This window comes from Typha angustifolia, chromosome 15 (assembly GCF_048772165.1).
Source record: "Typha angustifolia cultivar Huaian chromosome 15, ASM4877216v1, whole genome shotgun sequence".
Taxonomy (NCBI): domain Eukaryota; kingdom Viridiplantae; phylum Streptophyta; class Magnoliopsida; order Poales; family Typhaceae; genus Typha; species Typha angustifolia.
The window spans coordinates 4,577,060-4,593,547 of NC_133253.1; the positions used below are offsets into that span (position 1 = coordinate 4,577,060).

Below are 16,488 nucleotides of genomic sequence, written 5' to 3' on the forward strand. Positions count from 1 at the left end.
AAAGAGCTATGGCTTTTATTTATTTATTTATTTATTTATTTTTGTTTACGAAATATTGTGGAGGAGTAGAGGGTTTGAGAAGAGATACACAATGCAGAGTGATCAAACTACTATTCTTCCTCAAGCTTACCACCATTTTACTATAATTTTAAAATAATCTACCCAAACTATCACAGATTTATCAAGTAAACCACCACATAATTTTTTTTAAAAAGTAAAATTACTTTTATATAAAGCGATTTATAAAGTTACTCTCTCAATTAGTAACTTCTATTGATTTAAAACAACTTCATTAGGACAATTTAATGCCGTATTTTTAAATACGTTACTATATGAATCACTATTCTAAGAAGTAATTTGGTAACTGGCTTTTTAAATTTACCTCACTGATGTGGTCGCTTGTATGACAACAACTATAGTATTTTAATAAATAATTTAAAAATAATATTATAAAGGTAGTATTTTGGGGACATGAGATTGGTCAAACTCAAGAAAAACAAATTAAATAAAAAAAGAAAAGAAATCCTATGCTAATACTATGGGATGATAATAATAATAATAATAATCAAAAAAGAAACTTCTAGATACATTTTGGTAAGTCCATGGGCCGAACTCGCATCCATCAGCCGAAGGGTAAGACACCATTAACGGATCAGATTTTAGCCCATTAAGTATCTCTCGGCGCTCATTATGGAAAGGGACGAAGGGTTTCGAATGTCTTTAAAAGGGACTCCAAAGCCTCAACCCTAAACCCTCTCAAGCTCTCTTCGTCTCCTCTCTCCCAGCCGCCCCTTCTCAGTGATTCCAGCCTCCTCTTCTCCTCGTTCGCCATGGAGTTTTGGGGTAAACGTTGCCCTCCACTACTTCGTGTTTCCTTCTTCTCTGTTCACTTCGTGGTCGTTTTGGTGATTTACTTATCATTTTTAGGTGTTTCGTTTTTTTCGCTGTTTTCGAGTGATCCATGAACCAAAGCATCTAGCGTGTGTGTCAAGCATTAAGTTTTTCCTGCTTAATGTTAGTCTAGCATATGATTGCGTGATTGCTTTCACACCTTGATGGTGGTTTAAAGAAGTTATTTTTTCTACTCGGTTTCCTACTCCTTGATGGTATCATCTCATCAGTGGATATGGTATGTTGACGTATGTATCTAGTTTCATCATGTAGGATAAGTTTAATTAGAAATCTTTGCATCACCAGAACGGATAAGACAAAGAGGAGCAACTTGCTGTTATGCCACTAGGTAGGATAACCAAGATAACTAATATGGGAATCGTACAAATTTGCAGATTGCTCTCCTTTTGTTTTCATCTCGTACGAAGAATCTTCTTCAGTAGGCATTTAGTTGTGCTGCATCCTTTTAGAGAGAATTGAGATGGCGATATTGAACTTAATGGTGGTAATCTTTATGGTACTGTAGAAATGAAAATGAAAACAATGACTAGAAGCTGTTCTCTTTTTTTAAAGGTTCATTTTTTATTTTTTAAAATATTTCTCTTGGTTTTTATGCATATTGAGCATTGCAAGGCTTTTTTTTTTAATATCATTTGTAGCCTTCAGTCTAAGTAACAGCTGCATATCAATTGTCTCTCATCTGCTGCACTTATTGTTCAGGTGTGGAAGTCAAACCTGGAGAGACTGTCAAATGTGAACCGGGCATGGACAGATATTTGCATCTTTCACAGGTTCAATTTTTAATCGCCTTATTCATCTATATCCATGCTAGTGCATCTTTATTCTAAACTAGTTCTCTTTTTAACTGTGTAGGCATCTCTAGGGGAGACAAAGAAGGACAAAGGAAATGAGAATGTACCAGTTTTTGTGAAATTTAACAATCAAAAGCTAGTCCTTGGAACTTTATCCATGGAGAAATGTGCTCAAATCCAATATGATTTAGTATTTGAAAAGGAGTTTGAACTATCTCACAGCTCAAAGAATACTAGTGTCCATTTCTGTGGTTATAAGACTATAGTTGCAGAAGATAATGAATATCCTTTTCTCTCCTTTTTAAAATAATTTTACATCAATATATACCATTGTTGCAACTTCTTGTCTCAGATGATTTCCTTGACTCTGCCCTTCTATTTTCTTCACGCCGTCGGATTTTTCAGGTAAAGTTTTGCTATCAATATTTTCTTCTCTTAGCTTCCTAGTTAATCATTTAGATTGTCAATCATAATACCTTTCAAATGCTTTCTTATTACCAGATACTGACTCTGAGGAGGAGGAGATTCCATTAGATCTCAAATCAAATGGTATTTCTCTTGTAAACCAGTAGGCCTTTAAGAACTTCAGGTCTATAATGTCATAATTCAGTGTTTCCGTGTACATAATTTAGCAGAATACAACACGCCTGTGGTCCCTTACATATGCCATGACTTCAGTTATTTTTAGCAGCTCTTATGTTAACATTACAGTTTGATATCAACAATTACTTGGTAGAAGGCTATTTTCTCATTATCTTAATGTTTTTTAGGCAAACCTGGGGAGAAGGATGAAAAGAAAAAGGCTGCAGCAGCTAAGGATAATGCTGCAAATGCAGATATGGCTGCAACCAAGCCAAAAGCCAAAGTAGGCAAACCAATCAAGTCTGATGAACAAGAATCTGACGAGGATGATGATGAAGAATCTGGAGAAGATGAATCTGAGGGTGATGAGGTATGCTAAAGGCCAAAATATTTGGTTCTTCTCTTTCAACCCTCATTCTTAAACTCTCCCTTGTGTCACGAGTGCAGTTTCACTATCCCTCTCACCTGAGGATTTACCTTCTTAATACAAGGCTTCTTACTTTTGACATTTCAATGTGAAGGTCCATTTCATTTTCTTATATTTTGTATCTTTGTTTATGATTGTATGTGATATACTTGTTCAGGTTTTCTACTCACTGCAAATTATTTGGTGTCTGCAATAAGACCCATCTTGATAGGCACTAACTTGATGCCTCGTCTTTAGTACTCTTTACTGGAAATTCCTAGTTGGTATACGATATTTTGTTATATTCTAGGTCATCTAGATGTGTGTTATGCCCTATTGTAATTTTTTTTTCAGATTTTTTTATTTCTGACATCATTTTACTATTTATGTTTATCTGGTTCCAATAATATATTCATCTTCCAAAGTTGGACTTGTCGATTCCTAGTTGATGCAGATTGCTTTGATGATGCTTATAGTGGGCCTTCTTGAAGGGCATATTACAAATTGAGTCGGTGATTTTAGCGGCATTCCAGTTTTATCCCTGGATGTGTTATCCTAACATTTTTGTAATACATTCATGCAGGATATGATTGAAGCGGAGGATGATAGTGATGACGAAGATGAAGATGACAGTTCTGATGATGAAGATGAAGAAGCCACTCCCACTCCCAAAAAGGTGTTACCATAGTCTTATATCATTTCTCTCTGATGAAAATTTTCCCGCATATCTTCTGATAGAGGTGCTCCTCTTATTATAGGCTGGAGCTGGCAACAAGAGACCTGCTGGCTCTGCTTCCAAAACACCACTTCCAGAGAAGAAGGCAAAGCTAGTGTCTCCTGCAGGTCAAAAAACAGGTGCTCTTTAACTTTGTGGAAATTAACTAAAAGAAAACTTCTACTTTGTTCCATATAAAGTTAAATCTGTATTAAGCTCTCTTAGTAGAAATCACCGGCATAAGCATACTGAATGAGGATGTACTAACAGGAGGTGATGGCAAGAAAGGCGGCCATACTGCGACCCCTCACCCTGCAAAACAGGCTGGAAAGACACCCGCAAACAATGATAAATCTAAGCAGCAGACCCCAAAATCTGGTGGTTCTGTTACCTGCAAGTCATGCACCAAGTATGTTTCTACATTTCTATTTCCACTTTGTATTTTGGAATATACATGGTATTATTGTTAATGCGCCCCTCTCATTTCAGGTCTTTTAACAGTGAAAATGCTCTTCAAGCTCATTCAAAAGCAAAGCACAGCGCTGCTAAGTGAGAGTCTGAACATCAGCTCTCCGACGGATGGTAGCTAATGTTAGAGTTGGTTAGTTCTGCACGGTTGTGCCTGTGGAAATGATTACCTGATTAAAGGTGTCATTATCATGTGGTATTTTTGGGTCTTTTCGATTTTCCATCTGGCAACTTGACTTTCATCACTATTAACTAGAGAAGGATTGGGTCTTTCTATTGATTAGCATTTAGTAAGTGATTTTGTGATGGTCTTGAGATGTTCTATTTCTGAAGTTATATATTTTTATTTTTCTGGTTCTATTATTCGTTGTTGATGCTTATGGCTGATGAAATCTGTGTTCCGGATGTCAAGTACTTCATCGGGAGAAATCTTCACATGAAAGTTGATCGACAAAACTGGTGATTGTGATAGTGGATCTCTGTCTCATTCTTCGTTATCCTGGCGGTGGTCTGACAGGTTGTCTTCTGTACTAATAGTGGAATGGTCCTAATACGGATGAGCATATTCTTTTGTTCTGGTCCTTCGCCTTTAATTAAGTTTGATAGCCGTTAGTTTCTATGCTTTTCTTTTTGTTGACGGAATCTATGGAAATTCCATTCGTATTCAGATTTGGCTGTAGGTAAATTACGACGGGCATGGTCAAAGTTTGGAATCTAGATTTGGCCTGTTTTGACGAGAATGTTGTATAAGATCGGGCTGAGATATTTTTCGTCTCTCAATAATAGATTGCTCTTTCTTTATATAATTATAATAGTCTCTAATATTCAACTATAAAGAAACGTAGTGTGTGAATGTTATATTGTAGGGCAATTTGCAAAAGTAATGACATTTATTTGCCTTCGTCTTAGTTTTCCTTGCGTTCCAGTGGGCCCCCGTAACTCATTGGAGCCCAACTATCAACTCTAGGTTTGCCTTAAGATAAAAAGAAATCTATCTAAAATACTCATTTTACTTCTGGGTAATTTTTCTATAACAGACTTAAAATGATAAAAAGAATAAAAGCAAAATCTAGGCTATTTTTAATAATTTTTTTTAAGAGTAGTAAGAAAGGACTGTAGTTACAGTACCAATTAATAGCTGTGGTGGCTTGGTTCCATGATACGATATAGTGGCTCAGAGTAGGAACAACGTTATCACGGCCGGTGGTATTTAGTTTGATGGCGTAATTGTTTTAAAACACATACTAAGAGGTTTTATTATGTTGGTTAAAGCTCGATTAATTTCAAGTGTTTCGTACTAAAAGAAAGAATGACTCATTATCTATCTCTCAGCTTCGGGACTCTTCGACGCTAAAAAATTAAACTAAACTAATTTTATACGTGGACGTCTACGAGTCGGGCACGCATTTTCCTTTTTACAGGAAAAAAAAAGAAAATAAAAACAAGCTAAAAACAGGGGGGGGATGGGGACAAACCGCCCACTATTACTCCTCTGGTTTCTGGGGAAATGGGTTTGGCACGTTCATGTACTTCGTGACGCGCACATAGAGTTAAGAGCTACTTGAGTAGAATCTCATGAAAGGGAAAAAGAGATCAAATTCTCTCTTTGCTTACGACTTCGCTTTAAATATACCACCATCTCACCACCAGAAGAGTACACGACGGGGCATTGATCTCTCTCTCTCTCTCTCTCTCTCTCTCTCTCTCCCCGCCTTCGGCAACGCAACAAAGCGGAGCAGCGACCAATTGATCGAAGGAGAAGATGCATTCGAATCACGTGCAGTTCGACGAGCCCATCAGGATGGCTTCCATCCTCGAGCATTCCAAGCCGGTAGGTAACACGTGTGCTCTGTTTAGACTAAGCCGTCGGGTTTCTTACCAATTACGCATGCAGAGGTTCTTCCCGGCCATGACCAAGATCATCGCCACCCTCGGCCCGCAGTCCCGAAGCGTCGATGTGCTCTCCGCTTGCCTCAGGGCTGGAATGTCTGGTACGATTAGATCTTTAAACTTGAAAAAACTTGAGCTTTTTTGTGTGTGTCTAGCTTCTGCTTGATGAATTGATCCTAAGAATGCAGCTTGATGTTCTTGTGGCAGTGGCATGCTTGGACTTCTCGTGGGGAGACATCGATTACCACCAACAGACTGTTGACAACTTGAGGTTGGCAGTGAAGAGCACCAAGAAGCTCTGCGCTGTAAGTTGATCGATTACCGCCAAGAAACTATTTGCCTCCTTATCTCCAATTGTTCATTAAATTGAACCCCTTTGCATGCTCGTTCTTATGTATGTTTCATCTCTTTCTTGCAGCTCATGTTAGACACGGTAGGCCCAGAGCTGCAGATTGTTAATAAAAGCGAACGTGCAATCTCACTTGAGAATAATGCATCTGTCGTCCTCACTCCGGACCAAGACAAGGAAGCCTCTCCTGCGCTGCTACCTGTAAACTTTGGTGGGCTGTCCAAGGCAAGCCATCTCAACCTTCTAACACACATACATATATGAAGCTAGACTACAATATTTTGTTTAAATTGTTAAAGAAAATCTAATGCTTTTATAGACATTGAATACTCCTTTTTTTTCCGGAAATAAAAAAAATGTAAACTGAGGAGACAAAAATGGTGAGAAAATTTTTCTGTAAATTAAGCAATGTATAAATTATAAAACTCAGTAATTTCTAGATTGTTACCATTCCCTCTATAAATGGTAAAGTTGTAAGTATGATGTTCACAATTTTGTCGTACATTTTTATATTACTTACGGCTCAGTTGTTCTATTTATCTTATCATATTCATCTAATTTGTACCTTGCAGTCTGTGAATCCTGGAGACACTATATTCATTGGTCAGTATCTCTTCACCGGAAGTGAAACTACTTCAGTTTGGCTGGAGGTAAGATCATTGATAGATCTAATTATAATCAGAACCTTAAGCCTTTAATAGCTTCTTAATAGTTCTCTAGGTTGACTGTGCAAGACTGCATGCGGATAAGTTTGGCTTGTTTAGTAGGCAATAGCTGTTGAATCTAATTGTCTTCAACCAGATTTACTTTTAGTTGTTTCATTTCTATCTCATACGAGCTAAATCAGAGCTTGGAATATTCTGAAGTTGTAATCCAAATCCTTCCATAGGAGTTTTCATGTCCTTCATAAACATCATCGTCATATTGCCATGACATGGCCTCCTTATTGATCACTTCACCTCTTTGCTGCAGGTCACTGCCATTAATGGGGAAGACGTTGTTTGTAGGATAAACAATTCTGCTACTTTGGCTGGCTCACTCTTCACTCTACATATTTCTCGAATGCATGTTGATTTGCCTACACTTTCTGACAAGGACAAAGATGTAACTATTATATTCTTGAAGTTGATTTTATCATTGGCATTTGGAATATTCAAATCCTTGTTTGTCCTTTGTTATTTAAATCCTATGAAACACTTCACTTTATTTGTTATTTTAATAGGTGAAAATTTGTATACAAACCTAATAATTTGTAGGGAATATACAGATTAGTTGTTCATTCATTTTCGTCAAAGCCTAATAATCTGTCTATAAACCTAATAATTTAGCCTATGAAACTTGCTTCAATTGAATAGTGCTTTATTGTCTTCAAAACTCAAAAGTAACTATGCAAGGATTAGTTGTTCATTCATTGTCTTATTTTTTGCATTGGATTTCGGTAAATTACATTGCAATGTTGAATTCCAAATTTTATGGTTTTCTACCACTAATGTTCTTGATGATCTTGCTAAATATCTCTTTGAAGGACTATCAAATTCACATTAGCTATTCTTTGCTGCAAATACTGATTTCTTTGCAGATTATGGTTTCAGACTGTCATATCGAATAATCATCATACTTACTATTCCCTTGAACACTCATTTCTTATTTCAGGTTATTAGTAAGTGGGGTGATCGTAATAATATTGATTTCCTCTCATTATCCTACACAAGGCATGCAGAGGATGTACGACATGTAAGGCTAATTCAATTTTGTTTTCTACATGCATTTTGTCTTTGTGTTGCTTTATCTGCTTTTCGTGGGGGTCAGTTATCTACATGATAGTTTGTTAAGACTTTGTTGAGCTAGTGCAAGAGAATTTTTTTCTATTATTAATTTTATATTAACATTGTGAATCTCATTGTTGAATGCAGGCACGTGAATTTCTGGCAAATTTTCGTAATCTTCGGCAGACTCAGATTTTTGCTAAAATTGAGAACATAGAGGTAAGTTAGAAAGGAAAAATGAGAAGATATTGTCGCAAGAACTAACTTCCATGATTTAATGTTATAACATTTTTTGAATGTGTTGCAGGGTATGACTCATTTTGATGAGATTTTACAAGAAGCAGATGGAATTATTCTTTCACGGGGTAATCTGGGAATTGATCTCCCTCCTGAAAAGGTGAGGAAACCTTCAACAAAATTGACAGATAAAAATGGTATTCCAAAAGAGAGGAAGTTATTTCTGGACATTGTCATCCAAATATTATCTTTTGCTGCTTTTCCATTGGCGAAGTAGATAATTAAGATAGTTGAGTTGATCTGGAGAAATGTCTATACAACATTTGAAGCATTGTTAAAGGCAAAATTTATCTGACCAATGAGAGATTGAAATTGAAGAATTTGCAATCATACCAAATGACTTTCTCATATGAGTTTTTGGAAGGACTTTCAATCTTATTGCAATACAAAATGTTATGTAATTCAATTAAAAAATATCTCAGTTTATGAAAGTATATTCTTCCTTGTTGTCATATTCTGATTGATATGAATGTCTTCACATAATCTCTTGCATTTGACAGGTCTTCTTGTTTCAAAAGGCTTCTATCTACAAGTGTAACATGGCTGGGAAGCCTGCAGTAGTTACTCGTGTCGTCGATAGTATGACTGACAACCTGAGACCAACTCGTGCGGAGGCAACTGATGTTGCCAATGCAGTACTTGATGGTACTGTTTGTCTATCCCTTTGTCAAATCTCATTCTTTCTACTGGAAGTACTTATAACTAATTTTTCATTGATGTACTCCATATGATATTTTAGGAAGTGATGCGGTATTTCTAGGTGCTGAAACACTCCGAGGATTGTACCCAGTTGAAACTATTTCAATTGTGGGCAAAATTTGTGCAGAGGTACTTTCACTTATCCAGAGACCTGTTCTCGGAACTTCAAACTACTTGCTTGAGACGCCAAGATGTTCTTCTTAGCGTCAACAATGCATCTATGCAATAAAACTACAGATATAAAATAAACTTTTTTCTTAGGTTAAGGAAAAATTTATCATGTTATACTTGATTTTATGACTATTTCCTGTGTGTTGTTGGCTTCCCAAATAGAATATAAGGAATATGTAGTCCTCAATCACAAAATATTCTCTTTTTCAGTAATTTATTCTGTCGCAGTTATTGGGAAACCTCAGTTTCTTAAAATCCACATAGTTCTTTATATATCATAGATCTAATTAAATTATCTGGGAAAAAGCCAACTTAAATTGTAATCTTGATATCAGTAGTCGAAATGCCTTCTTTACCATCTATTACTTGTCAACTTAGAGGAAATCTGACTTCTGTAAATATCATGTTAGTTTCTCAAGTCATAGTGCATGTTGCTGGTCTTCTATAATATTTTACTTGACAGGCATTTCAAAATTACTTTTACAGGCAGAGAAGGTTTTCAATCAGAACACTTACTTCAAAAATACAGTGAAGTATGTTGGAGAACCAATGTCACACCTGGAATCTATTGCTTCCTCTGCTGTGCGTCTCTATCCAGTTCCCTTTTTAATAGTTCATACTCATAAGCTTTCATTTTTGATCCACCATTTTAGCTGTATCTAATCCATATATTCATCTTTTCCATCCCGTTGATGCTCCTTGTCTAGGTACGTGCTGCAATCAAAGTTAACGCATCTCTCATAATTTGCTTTACTTCGTCTGGAAGAGCTGCAAGGTACTGCATATAGATCAGACTGAAATGATTCTTCCCATATTATAGTGCATACTATATACCTAAGTTCTAAAAATATCTCTTACATGGTGTAGGTTAATCGCAAAGTACCGTCCTACAATGCCTGTTTTATCTGTTGTCATTCCCCAAGTGAAATCAAACCAAATTCGGTGGACTTTCAGTGGTGCTTTTGAAGTAAGTGAACTTTCAACCTGTATAAGTTAGGCTACTATTTTGGTCTTCCTGTATTGTGTTTGAAGTTCCATTTTTTGCATGTGTATCCACTTGAGGACAATATTTTTTTCATGAAATGCAGGCCAGGCAGTCACTCATTGTCAGAGGCCTTTTCCCAATGCTCGCTGATCCTCGTCATCCTGTAAGTGGACATTATCATTCTTTAAACCCTTTTTGACTCTATGATCTAATGAGTTTTAGATGAACAATCCTATCCAGAATGCTCTGCTTTAGTTTTATTTTGATACATGTTTCTCTCGATGTTCCATTTCTTTCTTCTAGTTTTAAAATTGTTGTTTAATCAACTTACCCAGAATTTGCTTAGTTTGTAACTGAGAGGGTTACTGTTCCATATTCAGAATGACTCTGTCAATAGATGTTTTTCTCCTAATACACTCATTTGATGATTTGGCAGGCTGAGTCTACAGGTGGTAACAATGAGTCAGTTTTGAGAGTTACCCTTGATTATGGCAAGGCAACCGGAATACTAAAGGAACATGACCGCGTCGTTGTGTGCCAAAAAGTAGGCGACGCTTCGGTTGTTAAAATTGTTGAGCTAGTGGATTAGATGGAAAATTTTGCGAAATCTCTTTCCATTAAAAATCATCGTGATAGACTGCAGTGAACTGATTTATTTATTATGTCCAACAATAAAATTGAAGATTATATGTATTACAAGTGTGCTTACTGTTTCATTAGATATTTCACTGCAGCAATCGCTGCAGTGAATAATGTGTAGAGAGAAGAGTGGAAATTCATTTTTTTTGTACCAGGCAAATAAGAACAATGATGATTTATTCTATTCATTTTCGTGATGCTGCTACTTAGAGAGAGAACAAATGGCTCGCTTTGAAACGTACGACAATAGCAACAAACCCATAGTAGCACAACTATTTGATTGTTGGCAGGAATCTTTATCATATGGTATACAACTACAAGTTAATCAAAAGATAAAAGTTCAAGAAGTGCTGGAGAGACACAAGAAAAGACACAAGATTGGCATCATTTCTATCATTTACTGAAGTACAACACAAGATACTCGAAAAACAAGAATGTGCATCACATGATACAATTTTGTAATGACCCCCAAGAAAGAGTTAGCATGATTAGCTTTTAGACTGATAGAGCAAATGCTCGTACTTAGTAACTGTAACGGCATCAACAACGTCTTACAGAAATTTCGGCATATCTTTGAAAAATGTACTTGAAAAGTTATTCTTCCAGACAGAATTGAGGAAAATTTCTGAGACATCCTCAGGGATATTGGAACTCGCCACAAAGTGAGTACTCCAAAAACACAATCTGATTTGTTTGAAAAGGCAAACATAATTTCCAAGCAAAATTGCTTTCAGACATTCTCAGTGGCATCTTCATTTCCTTCTGGGCTTGTAGTAGTAGGTAATTTTTCAGCTGCTAATCTTTGTTCCAATGCCCTTGCTCCCCTTTCCCTGCAGCAAGGTTAAAAAGGCAATTTATATTCTAGGATAAGTAGTAAAGTAATATTTGGATAAATTACCAAGTCACCATTATCTATGCATGTGTGTGTGTTTCTTTGTTCGCCCTGGTTGGTTACATTGTTTCTGATTGAGACTATTTATAGACATGTGTCAAAGTTGTCCCATCTTATGTGATGCAATTTTAAAGTCTATATTGATGCCAAAGCAACTCTTCTCACCAAACAATACATCCTATACAAGCTTCCTTTAACTGGATGCCAACTAAAGTTACTAAACAGTTAGTGAAGGAACCAAATAGAGTAGCCAAAAACAAATATGATCAATCAGGAAATAGTGAATACATTTACTTAATCCATATGCCACTGCCTACTAACCATTTGAAAGCTCATAAAAAATTGAATCACCAAGTTTCTACAGGAAAAAAAAACAGAAAACCTATCTCCATAGGAAATTGTTCATCTTTTAGCAATACCCTCTCTTACCAGCAAGGAAGAGTTATACTAGTGAAAGTGAATCTAGTGTTTACAACCAAGAATATACCTTCTTCTGGATGCCTCAATGGGATCTGAACCAGGAAGGGGTGATCCACCTAACGTGTAGCCTCTGGAGTCACCTGAAGTTTCAGATCTTCCACAAAGAAGCCTATCAAATACTGAAGCAATAGGATCTAGAATTGGCCTACAATATAGTACAAAAACAAGCAGCCTTAATTAATGTCATCTCTTAGAATATTTATTAAGCAATACTAAAGGCACAGAACTCTACCGCAAAAACTCTGGGAAGAAGCTGGAGAAGGAAAACTCATCACTTGGGTCTCCCTTAAGGCTCGTTTCTGGCTTGCTTTGGAAGTACCGAAGGTAAATCCAACTCATGTAAATGCCAAATAATATTGTCGGAAGGTAAGGCATAGCTTCTGTTACAAAGAAGCTTATGGCCACTGAGAACAATATGACAAGAGAAGGCAGCCACTGGGAATTATCATAGAAAAGAATGTAGTTATGTTTCAGTCGTACTTTTGATAAAACTATTTGGCACTTAAGTCAAGAGATCATACATAGGAAGGTTACCTTCGCTCTGATCTTTAGCAGGAAAAATAATCTGAAGTCTTGATCTGGTATAATTTGCTTAATGCCAACCAGGAATCCTGAAAGAACCCCATGGAAACCGGAAAGAGGTGTATAACTGTAAAGTAAGATTAACAGGATGTCAAATGCTGAATGTGCATACAAGCGATAGCCTAGGATGAAAAATGAGAACCAGAAAAGATAAAAAGTTCAGATCACAGCTCTGGTACTTCCTATCAACAGTATGGATTCATTTCCATAACCATATAAATGGTCAACTACAACAAGTAGCCTCTAGAAGAATTACCAAAAATCTAAAGATGCCATAGCACAAAGCATGATGAGGTTCTACAAACATTAAGAAATACAAAATGTGACAAGTATGCATCCTAAAGAAGTTGGAACAAAAAATAAAAAGAAGATTCTTCATGCACACTATATACTTACAGGTAGCTTTCTCGTCTTGTGATGTAATATAATGAAATAGCAGTGGCAAAAACACTGATCGAAGTTGAAAAGTTCACGAAAAATATGAACTTCAGAAACTCCTTCGAACCCCACAATGGCTCCAACAATTTCCCAAAGAAAAGAAGGCCAATTGTGCTGATTGCAACCTGCATCATAAATACTTGATAATTTGTAGCATTCGAGTACATAACATTAAAAGAACATACTAATCAATCAAGTTTCTCCCAAGATAATCTGAAGGAATAAGACAGATTCATTTTAAATTGCACAAATGGTTCAGTTTCTTCTTGTTGTTTATCATACCAATCTTCTATGATAGTAAGACGTAGCACCTTGCACTATGGTGATCTGGGTCCAAGTGACGGAAGCAACCTCTCCAGTAATGGGGGATAAGGTCATAAATTAACCTGCAGGTTAACATGATGGCAATGTTGCTCTTGTGTTGCAAACCACCACATGGCAACGTTAAAAGTTGATCTTAGTAAGATTTTGTGCCACCTTGCAATGGCTTATTGGCACAGCAATCCTTACTGATTGAATAAATGTAAGCTGCTATACCCCACATCAACTAGAGCCTCTTATACTAAGAGACTCTTTTCTTACACAGCTCCAATTAATCCATGTATACTGAAATCAAACTAGAGAGATTATCTCAAATGCAGTCATAACTCACAAGTTACAATATACTTTAATTCACAAATTATGATAGAACCTCCAGAAAGTAGAACTGTAGAAGATTGATTTCTTGCGTCTTTAGAACAAGAGCATTATGAAGAGAAGTTAATATTAGCATACAGGATTAATACCAAGTTGATATGGTTACCCATTTGTTCATGTAATGAAATTTTTCATGAAACGTAGATAAGTAGATGATAAAAGAATCAGAAGACAGAAGATATCTTAAAGTAGAAGCAGGAACAAACAAAAACATACCCCAGGAAGAGATTGCTCGATGTAACCAGCAGTGATCAGGTTCCATGCAAATGGGATAGTTCTACAACATAAGCATAACAAAAGAAGATAAGATTTTGATGATGACAACTCAGATAGAAATATGTATTTGCACTTAAAATACTAGGAGTTGCTCTTATTACAGAAGAGAATAAAATTAGATCTTGCATAGATAAAATTAGGTCTTACATAAATTATATTATCATGTTATTTTCTAATGTCAATACACAAAATTGAGGTAGTTGATGTTTAACAGTATTTTGACTAGGTCTGACACGATGCAGCAAAGCTTGGAAAGTGAGAATGATGCTATGGATACATTGTTGAATGTTTTTATTGAATCTACTTGTTTGTGCTTGTATTTTATTTTAATTGTGAGTATATACCCATCTCTTAGTCACCAGCAAAAATAGCAATTTATAACAATACTGTTAGTTAATACTATCAAAATCAAAGAAGAGAAATCTGATTTAAAGCCTAATATGAAAGCGTAATATGGGTTTCCTACAAATTCAAAGAACATGCCCAATAGGATAACATCTAGGGACTACTTATACTACAAATAGAAGTTTATGATTTAACGGAAAATTTTCAATTTGACTTACATTTGAACTCTCAAAAGCATCTAAAGGGATCCTCGAAGTATCAGTTTACAATGTGACTTCTTTAGAGAGCTGATGTTTCAAAAATGAAAACAACAACACCTAAAGGCCAGAAAAAGCATAATGAACTTCAAAATGGTACTCTATACTCTGTTATATGTTTAATTTTATTTATTTTTTCTCTCATTTTATCTGTTTCATAAGTTTTTCCACTTAGTAGAAACTCGAATCTAATGATTTGCTGAAACAGTCAAACTGGAACCTACTGTTCAACCCTTGTAAGTTGAAATTATTTGTTATGGTCTGTAGCTAAACACAACAGAGTATCTATGGATGCACTAACAGATGAAGAGACACTCATTAGTGGTAACAGAAGCATAAAGTAGTTATAAAAGGTGCATTTTAGTCATGTTTTAAGAAGTAAACTGAACTTTGCCGGAATAAGTGCAAGATAACTGGAAGCCCAAGGGAAGATTTGCAGTAAAACATATCCACCAAGAAGTATGACCGCAAGGCCTTTACATAGTCTGGTAAATCCAAAAAAAGTACTTCCCTGCAATGAAATAATGTGAACATTATGAGTAGAAGATTTGATGAGCAACAAGCACTTCACAAGTATCCAAGATTAAGTGCAGGCTCACAAGATTAGTTATCAGAAAAACAGAATGAATGGAACATGGAACAAGCATTTATAGTTGAATTTCTATTCTTATTGAAAGTCACTAACACTGACGGGCAAATAATAGGCAGTGCAAGATGAAAGATAGGGAAGTGCTTAAGACTTCCACATACACACACACAACATAAATAAATAAAAAATATTATGCTACAGGGGCTCTGCCTCATAATCTAATTGATCAAATTATAATTAACATTCAAATAACTCGAGGCTTAAGCACCTATCATGGGACCCATCCTTCCTAACCTCATCAACATATACCTCGCTAAAGTAACTCAAGTCCAAGATCCACATTTCCTTGCAGATTCTTTGCAAGAACTTCACAAGTTGACAGAAAGCAACTTCCAAAACAAAGCTGATGATACTGTGAAAAATTACAAGCATGCCAAATTGAAACTCGAGAGTTTGCAATCTCGAAGCCAACTCAGTGTTTGTGCTTCACATGTACATGCATTTGTATTAACTCGGTGCTTATGCAATCCTACCATCTTTCTAATCCATCTTTCTTTTTTCCTTCGTTCTTTATGACATCTACTATAATCTCAAATTTCTATTGTTTTTCCTCCCCACCATTTGGCGCGTTAGATCTGAACCCATAGTTCCATACTAGGGTACTCCAAAACCACACTTCGATCTTGCCCAGAGTTAGAACAAACGCCGCCACCGCAATAATCTCCCATGCTCCCCAGCGAAACACTCATCCATTTTACGAGGATTCGGAACGAATGAATAAGAAAAAGAAAGATCAAAGATCTGAGATCCAGATGATGAGACAAGAGATAGAAGAAGAGATCAACAAGAACGATTCGATCCAACTCACGGATGCTGGGAGATGGCTGCTGCTGCCGCCGTGCATTGCTTGGCTCCCTACCACACTCCTCCTCGCCGACGATGTCGGATGAACTGAATAATTTCCAATGAGGTGTGCTCCAATTTAAGTTTTTTATTCTCCTCCCTCTAACTTATCGGGAATTGGGATGGATAGTCTGAGATTTATCCAGGGGATGGGTCGGCCCGGGCCTAAATTTTGGGCTACATAGGCTTCATCTTTATCTGGGCTAAAATTTAAGGCTCAAATCCAGCCCGTATATTTCAAAAGCCTTGACCAAATAGTCAACTATCATAGCTGTCACGTTGGTTGTGAATCTTGTGATCTCGAATAAATAATCTTAAATTACTCTACAAGTTCCCAAATCATCTACACAATATTATACT

At 36.3% G+C, this 16,488-nt stretch overlaps 3 protein-coding genes across 5 annotated transcripts; 2 read left to right on the forward strand and 1 right to left on the reverse strand.

The window, feature by feature from the left end:
• Positions 1-698: 698 nt before the first annotated feature.
• Positions 699-4,234, forward strand: LOC140779514 (histone deacetylase HDT2-like). 3 transcript variants are annotated; one of them, XM_073124599.1, is made up of 10 exons: positions 703-843; positions 1,612-1,682; positions 1,765-1,985; positions 2,083-2,108; positions 2,205-2,252; positions 2,474-2,655; positions 3,275-3,367; positions 3,450-3,546; positions 3,677-3,815; positions 3,896-4,234. In XM_073124599.1, the coding sequence occupies exons 1-10, from the start codon at positions 831-833 to the stop codon at positions 3,957-3,959; spliced, it is 954 nt and encodes a 317-aa protein (XP_072980700.1). In that variant the 5' UTR covers positions 703-830; the 3' UTR covers positions 3,960-4,234. The 3 variants fall into 3 exon arrangements, with proteins under 3 accessions (XP_072980703.1, XP_072980700.1, XP_072980702.1); XM_073124601.1 differs by having other exon boundaries at positions 704-843; positions 2,092-2,108; XM_073124602.1 differs by lacking the exon at positions 3,896-4,234 and having other exon boundaries at positions 699-843; positions 3,450-3,542; positions 3,672-3,811.
• Positions 4,235-5,407: 1,173 nt separating this feature from the next.
• On the forward strand, positions 5,408-10,854 carry LOC140778376 (pyruvate kinase 1, cytosolic-like). The gene is made up of 16 exons (XM_073123054.1): positions 5,408-5,705; positions 5,769-5,865; positions 5,972-6,069; positions 6,183-6,338; positions 6,686-6,763; positions 7,086-7,217; positions 7,767-7,847; positions 8,027-8,098; positions 8,187-8,276; positions 8,677-8,821; positions 8,916-9,004; positions 9,533-9,628; positions 9,754-9,821; positions 9,914-10,013; positions 10,135-10,194; positions 10,468-10,854. The coding sequence occupies exons 1-16, from the start codon at positions 5,637-5,639 to the stop codon at positions 10,618-10,620; spliced, it is 1,584 nt and encodes a 527-aa protein (XP_072979155.1). The 5' UTR covers positions 5,408-5,636; the 3' UTR covers positions 10,621-10,854.
• Positions 10,855-11,039: 185 nt separating this feature from the next.
• Positions 11,040-16,244, reverse strand: LOC140779948 (rhomboid-like protein 19). The gene is made up of 8 exons (XM_073125296.1): positions 16,094-16,244; positions 15,026-15,147; positions 13,975-14,035; positions 13,021-13,187; positions 12,577-12,691; positions 12,275-12,477; positions 12,050-12,187; positions 11,040-11,500 (listed from the first exon to the last, which is right to left on the reverse strand). The coding sequence occupies exons 1-8, from the start codon at positions 16,127-16,129 to the stop codon at positions 11,401-11,403; spliced, it is 942 nt and encodes a 313-aa protein (XP_072981397.1). The 5' UTR covers positions 16,130-16,244; the 3' UTR covers positions 11,040-11,400.
• Positions 16,245-16,488: the final 244 nt, after the last annotated feature.

What these genes read in the sequence shown, in the direction of transcription:
- LOC140779514 (XM_073124599.1), top strand. An exon ending in ATGAATCTGAGGGTGATGAG is followed by an intron (nt 2,656 to 3,274) that starts GTATGCTAAAGG and finishes ACATTCATGCAG; the next exon opens with GATATGATTGAAGCGGAGGA. An exon ending in ACCTGCAAGTCATGCACCAA is followed by an intron (nt 3,816 to 3,895) that starts GTATGTTTCTAC and finishes CTCTCATTTCAG; the next exon opens with GTCTTTTAACAGTGAAAATG.
- LOC140778376 (XM_073123054.1), top strand. Translation starts at nt 5,637, where the DNA reads ATGCATTCGAATCACGTGCAGTTCGACGAGCCCATCAGGATGGCTTCC. An exon ending in TTTCTGACAAGGACAAAGAT is followed by an intron (nt 7,218 to 7,766) that starts GTAACTATTATA and finishes TTCTTATTTCAG; the next exon opens with GTTATTAGTAAGTGGGGTGA. An exon ending in AATCTATTGCTTCCTCTGCT is followed by an intron (nt 9,629 to 9,753) that starts GTGCGTCTCTAT and finishes CTCCTTGTCTAG; the next exon opens with GTACGTGCTGCAATCAAAGT.
- LOC140779948 (XM_073125296.1), bottom strand. Translation starts at nt 16,129, where the DNA reads ATGCACGGCGGCAGCAGCAGCCATCTCCCAGCATCC. An exon ending in CTTGCACTTATTCCGGCAAA is followed by an intron (nt 14,036 to 15,025) that starts GTTCAGTTTACT and finishes CTTATGTTGTAG; the next exon opens with AACTATCCCATTTGCATGGA. An exon ending in TTCTTCCCAGAGTTTTTGCG is followed by an intron (nt 12,188 to 12,274) that starts GTAGAGTTCTGT and finishes ACTATATTGTAG; the next exon opens with GCCAATTCTAGATCCTATTG.